Source organism: Neomonachus schauinslandi, chromosome 11 (assembly GCF_002201575.2).
Source record: "Neomonachus schauinslandi chromosome 11, ASM220157v2, whole genome shotgun sequence".
Taxonomy (NCBI): Eukaryota; Metazoa; Chordata; class Mammalia; order Carnivora; family Phocidae; genus Neomonachus; species Neomonachus schauinslandi.
This window is the reverse complement of record NC_058413.1, coordinates 26,832,691-26,838,690: the sequence shown is the minus strand read 5'-3', so window position 1 is coordinate 26,838,690 and position 6,000 is coordinate 26,832,691. Positions and strand designations below refer to the sequence as shown.

General features: G+C 44.5%; 1 protein-coding gene across 1 annotated transcript in view; it reads left to right on the top strand.

The window, feature by feature from the left end:
* The first annotated feature begins 236 nt into the window (after positions 1-236).
* The window catches only part of QSER1 (glutamine and serine rich 1), a 78,565-nt gene continuing 72,801 nt past the window's right edge, over positions 237-6,000 (top strand). The window contains exon 1 of the mRNA XM_044919301.1: positions 237-427. Coding sequence (XP_044775236.1) covers positions 237-427 — 191 coding nt within the window. The remainder of the gene's footprint in view (positions 428-6,000) is intronic.

Genomic DNA, 6,000 nt, shown 5'->3' with positions numbered 1-6,000 from the left:
TCCCTGACGTCCGGCTGGGGCCTCGCCGCGCGCCGCGGCCTGGGTTCCCCCGGCAGAGAACGGCCAGCGCGCCCTCCGCCCGTCCGCCCGCCAGGGCCATGTGAGGGGGCAGCTCCCTCCGCCGCCACCTCCTCTTCTTCTTCCTCCCCCCGCCCCCTCCCTCCCCTCCCGCCCCCCATACACAGGGCCCTAGAGGAGCCCCCACTGCTGCCCGCCCTCCCTACGCAACCCCCACGATGGACAGGAACTACGCGACCTCCGGCTTCGCGGACCCGCCGCCGCCGCCCGCGCCCCCCGCCGCCCCCGCCACCGCCAGTGCCGCTGCACCATCCCCCGCCCCCGCCTGGGCCTACGAACCCCGAGCCGCGGCGGCCGCCGCCGCCAGCAGCAGCTGCAGCAGCGGCAGCAGCCCCAGCCTCAAGGCCAGGTAGGGAGGGTGGGCGCCGGGGTCGTCGTGGGCCAGGAAAGGCCGGGGATGCGTTTGGGGCCTTCGCCCCTGTGCAGCGCCGCCCAGGGGTCCTGGCCGGGCGGGGAGCCCTCCACTCTTCTCCTCGCCCTTGCCCGCGCGGGGAGAGGCGGATGATGACTCCTGTGAGGTGGTCTTGGGGTGGGTGGGGGCGCCCAGTGCAGGATTCGCGCTTAGGGCTGGTAGGGGACTGTGAGTAAAAGGGAGGGCTGGGCGGGAGTCGTGGGTCTCCGTCACCTCGCGGGTTTTGGGCTCTCTCACATGGTGAAGTTTTGGGTTCGTGCCTGAACTGGGCGATCAGGGAGACCCGGGACTGGCTCCGGGGGGGTGGGGGGGGCCCCCGGAGGGTTCCGGGCAGTGACATTCCATTGTATTGGAACGGACAATGTGGTCTTGGGGACCCCGGCAATGTGAGGGTGGGGGAGGCGCGAGAGGAAGAGGCGCTGAGCAGCGTCCCTGGCATTGGGGGACCGGGGAGGGCTGGGCTGCGGGAGAACCCCTGGGGCGTGGGGCCCGGGAGGGGGCCTGGAGGGGCGCGAAAGCTGCGACGGGGCTGGGTGACATATGTTTGCAGTGGTGGCCAAGATTAAGCTATTTCTCTTCCACGCGTTCAAAGTTACTCTTGGGTTTCCTCCCCTTTTAACAACAGCAGGAAGTAAGGAATCTTTTTTGCCTTCTATGCCTTGGGGTGACTAAGAGTTGGGAAGAAATTGGGGGGGGTGGTCAGTGAAGGCCATAAAGGTTGAAGAACAGAAGCATGCTTCTCCATCTCGGCTTCTGAAACCCCGGTTCATTATGTAGCGCGGGGTTCAAGAGTTCATCTTTGCTCCATCATGACCAAGGGAATCTAAAATGTTGACTTTTACTAGATATTTAAGCTCGCGGGAAATGTGTAGTAGTGCCACACTGTGAAATGGTCCATTTGAATGATAACTGGAAGGCGTGGTCTGCTTTGGACGATTCGGGAGCGGGGTGTTTTAAAGCTACCTCTGCCGAACAATGCAGAATCTGGTAGGTGCAGCTTCTGATTACAAGGACCAGGGAATCCTGGGTTGCTAATGACTTCATCCTCAGCTACCAACAGGAAGCTTCGTGGCTTTATGATCTCATCAGATTTCTTCACTATTGTCACGACAGAAGTGAACTTTTTTTTTTTTTACTTTATATATTACAGTGTTGTAGGTTATCTTCTTTGTTTTTATGGAAGTTCCACCTTCATGATTGGGAAAATAATGTGTGAAGAGTAGTTGGTCTTTGTCTTAAATAATACCTTGGGATGATTGAGAGAGAATGAGAAAAATTGGATTCAAGAAAAGGGAAATAAGCTTTCTCAGAAAATTTAAGGTCCTTTGTTTAAAAGAGCTGGGATTTAAAAAAGAATAATAATGGGATGTGCCAATTTGGAGCTAATTAATTGCTGAAACTTTTCAGAAATAGTCATAACTTTGTATTATATACTATTAAGACATTTTAAGGAGTTTTCTGAAAGATGTTTGGCACTTCTCCCATTAATATTTTTTTGGTGCTAATTCGACTATCATTTTTCAAGTAGCTTTTGCATCAAGTGCAATAATCTACAAATTACAATTGCTTTCTTTTCAGTGAACAATAACGATAGGTATTTGTGTAGCATTTTTAATGTTTTAAATGAAAAGTATTTTATTAGGTAAATGGAACAAATTCTACCCAGTTGTTTCTGTTATTTCTTTTAGCAGAATACTTCTGAGGCAAGAAACTAAAATCTACTTGTCATATTTTCCAAATGTTATTAATCAAAGTAACAAAGAATGACTTCCCAAACACATTTGAAAACAGTAAGTAGATTCATTTGGAACACATAATCTAAAAGAGGTTTATTTTCTGTTTTTTTGGAAGTTATTGATTCTTAAATGCTAAGCACCCCCCCTTTAAAAATATGTATTTTGGGGGTGGAGTCAACTAAATTTTAGCATAGAAAATGCAGGCTTTCCCCCTCCCCCACCAACTTGCTTTGTTAACATCTTGTGTTAGGATCAGGCCATCTGTACAGGGCTACACACACTTCTTAATTGTACCTCATTTTATTCTTCAAATTGTGTAATGTCCTCTTTCATTTCAGTTGTGTAGAAAATACTGAATCTGAAATATGGCCTGTAAATCTTTAAGTATTCTGCATTTTCAGAAGCCTATTCATATTTTTATAACATTTTAGAAAGCTTTTTCATAATTCATATATAAGTTGAATGTTTTTGTTCCCCCTTGTGGCAGTTTCTTCTTAAAGGTGCAAATGAGTACTAGTTGTGATGATGTGATATGGATACTTATCCATAAAGAATTAGCCTGTCTGTCACCTTGTTTCCAGTAACCTATTCAGAAGCTAACAGATGGTAATGACATTCAGTGGTTACTGACATGTCCCTACTTTGTGTCTTTGCTTGATCCTGAAATGGAGCGTTTTCATCAGTTGATGGGGAAAGAACATGATAAACAATTTCTCATTACTTTGAAATAGTACTTTTTTGGTATAACAGCTCCATCAGGTATTAGGTATTTCTGTTGTTTTAACAATTAAAAAGCAAAGAGCTAAGGGGAAACTCTCAACATTTTACCTTAGGGTGTATAGAGTTTTCTGAATATTTCTGAAATAGTACTTGCTAGGTCAGTGGGAAATTCAGGGATAAAAATTGGTCTCATAAATCTCCATTTATTTGTGTTCTCAGTTAGTTTTAGGGACTGAATGAGCATATCATTGCCTATCACAATGCAGTTGGAAATACTTTTGGTGGGGCTGTCTGAGATACCATTAATACCTTTGCATACTTTTGGAAATAAGGTGATTATCAGGAAGCTGCACATCTGTTTCCTTTCCTCTACCTGTTATTTATATCTTGCACAGAACATCGAGAGGCTCTTTCATCATAGTGATGATAGATGTGTTTGTATTCGAATATGCACCAGAAAGTGACTAAATAAAAATACTTTGCTTAAAGTAGATTTATATCTGTTTTTGTAACTTTGTCACTTGAAATTGTCAATTTTTTTGCTACCAGTTTTTCAAATTTCCTAATACATAAATTTTTTCTGATCATAGTATGAATGTGTAATGAGTGGGATAGGTACCCCTCCAAAAAAACAAAAAAAAATTATTAGCTTCTCTAAAACTGGTCAGCTACTGGGGCGACTGGCTGGCTCAGTCAGTTAAGCGTCCAACTCTTGATTTCAGCTCAGGTCATGATCTCAGGATCATGAGATGGAGCCCTGAGCCAGGCTCCAACTGGGTGTGGAGGCTGCTTAAGATTCTCTCCCTTTGCCTATCCCCCTGCCCTGGGTGCGTTCTCTCTCTTAAAAACAAAAACAAAAAAAAAACTGGTCAGCTTCTATATTAAGGACTCTTTCATAAGTTTTAAATCTAGAGTCTCCCTCAAGGCTTTTGGAAAAAGACCTTGTAAGATCACAGTTTATGGGGAGTAGGGACAGTCCCAAATTAGTGAAAGGTTATTTCAAATAAACTTCTTTTGTTCAGAAAGTATTTTCCCATAGAAACAATGTTGTGAGTAATAACAGCTATCATTTACTGAACTAATTTGTGCTAGGCGCTGTTTAAGTGATGAGCATATGCATACACACACACACTTAATATTAACAATTCTATGAGGTATGGATTTCTTTTTTAAAAGATTTTATTTGACAGAGAGAGAGTACAGATAGGCAGAGTGGCAGGCAGAGGGAGAGGGAGAAGCAGGCTCTCCAGGGAGTAGGGAGCCTGACGCAGGGCTCGATCCCAGGACCCTGGGATCATGACCTGAGCTGAAGGCAGACGCTTAACTGGCTGAGCCACCCAGACACCCCGAGGTAGGTATTATTTTTACTTTCCTTTTTATGAATGAGGAAACTAAGGCATAGAGACATTAAGTATATACTAAATCAAAGTATAACTAAATGTAATATACTTACAGTCATTTAGCTAGTAAGTAGGGGAGCTGGGATTTAAACCTGGACATTGTGGATCTGGAGCCTGCACATTTAATTACTATACTGCACTACTTCATAGTAAGATAGTCTAATAATGCAATCTGACTATGTTATGGGTTAAATGAGCTTTTATGGCTGACCGGGTATCATTAGTATCCATATTTCAGTATTCATGTCACTGTTGACTATTTTTTTTTCCCGATGGAAATGTGCTTTCTTTCACTTCCATAGCAGTGTACTTTTCTAGTTTTCCTTGTACCTTCCTGGCTAACTGCTTTTCCCTGTTCTTCAATAGCTCTTACTCTTCTGATCTCTACATACTGTCATTTTTTCCAGTGCTTTGGATTGATAGAATTTCTTGTGCTTTCTCCTGAGGATAATTACATCCATGCCTATGACTTTAAATATCTTCTCTGGAGATGCCTATGTATATGTCTAAGGCCCAAACATGTTCTGATCACCTAATCACATAACCTCTCTGAGCATTTACTTGGGTATATAACAGCCATTTTGTGATGAACTCATGCTCTCCGCACCTGTTCCATATCTGCTTGTCTAGGGAGGTGTCTCAGTAAGTCACACCTTTGTCCATCTAGTTGCTCAGGTCAGAACTTGGGAGTTGTGTGTGCTTGGTCACCAAGCCCTACTGCTTTTTTATCTCTTAAGTATATCTTGAAATTGTCTACTTCTTTCTGTTTCCACTGCTCCACCCTGATCCAAGCCACCATGATTTTTTACCATATCTGCAGTAGCCTCCAAACTAAATAATCTTGAACCTTTTCTTTCCTTCCCTCAACTAATTCTTCTCATAGTTGGGCCATTCTAAATCCCTTCCTACCTTAAAACTTTCATTCATGCTGTTACCTCCACCTAGGTAACTCACCCTTTCCCCACCTCTTAACCTGACTTCTTAAGGTATCTCATGTCAGAACCCCACTGCCTTCCAACCTCCGTCCCGTATTGTTTTATGAAATGGTGTGGATGTTTTCACAGTACATTTTACTGTACTTTCATATAATTCTTAGAAATACAATTATATACCTATACGCCATCTATGTAATAGATATCTTCCTCTTTAGAATGGAAGCTCTTTGAGGGACACTGTTTGTTTTGCTTACTGCTGCATACCTGGTACTTACTTTGGTGCCTGGCATATAGTTGGTGCTTAATACATGTTTATGACATGATGGCCCGAACTCTTGAGTTACTGTGGGAATTGGAAGCCCTTTTCTTGCTGCTGCAGCCTCTACTGCCATTCCCCATCTTCTCCCCGTCCACCCTGTAATGGGAACCAAGATGAAGGGGTTAAGGCGTTCATGATCATCATTGGTTAGAAGTGTGAAGATGGGGGCTCCTGGGTGGCTCAGTTGGTTAAGCATCTGCCTTCGGCTCAAGTCATGATCCCAGGGTCCTGGAATCAAGCCCCTCATCAGGCTCTCTGCTCAGCAGGAAGCCTGCTTCTCCCTCTCCCTCTGCCCCTCCTCCAGCTTGTGCTCTCTCGCTCGCTCGCTTGCTCACTCTCTGTCTCTCAAATAAATAAATAAAATCTTTAAAAAAAAAAAGGTGTGAAGATGTAGGCTGCT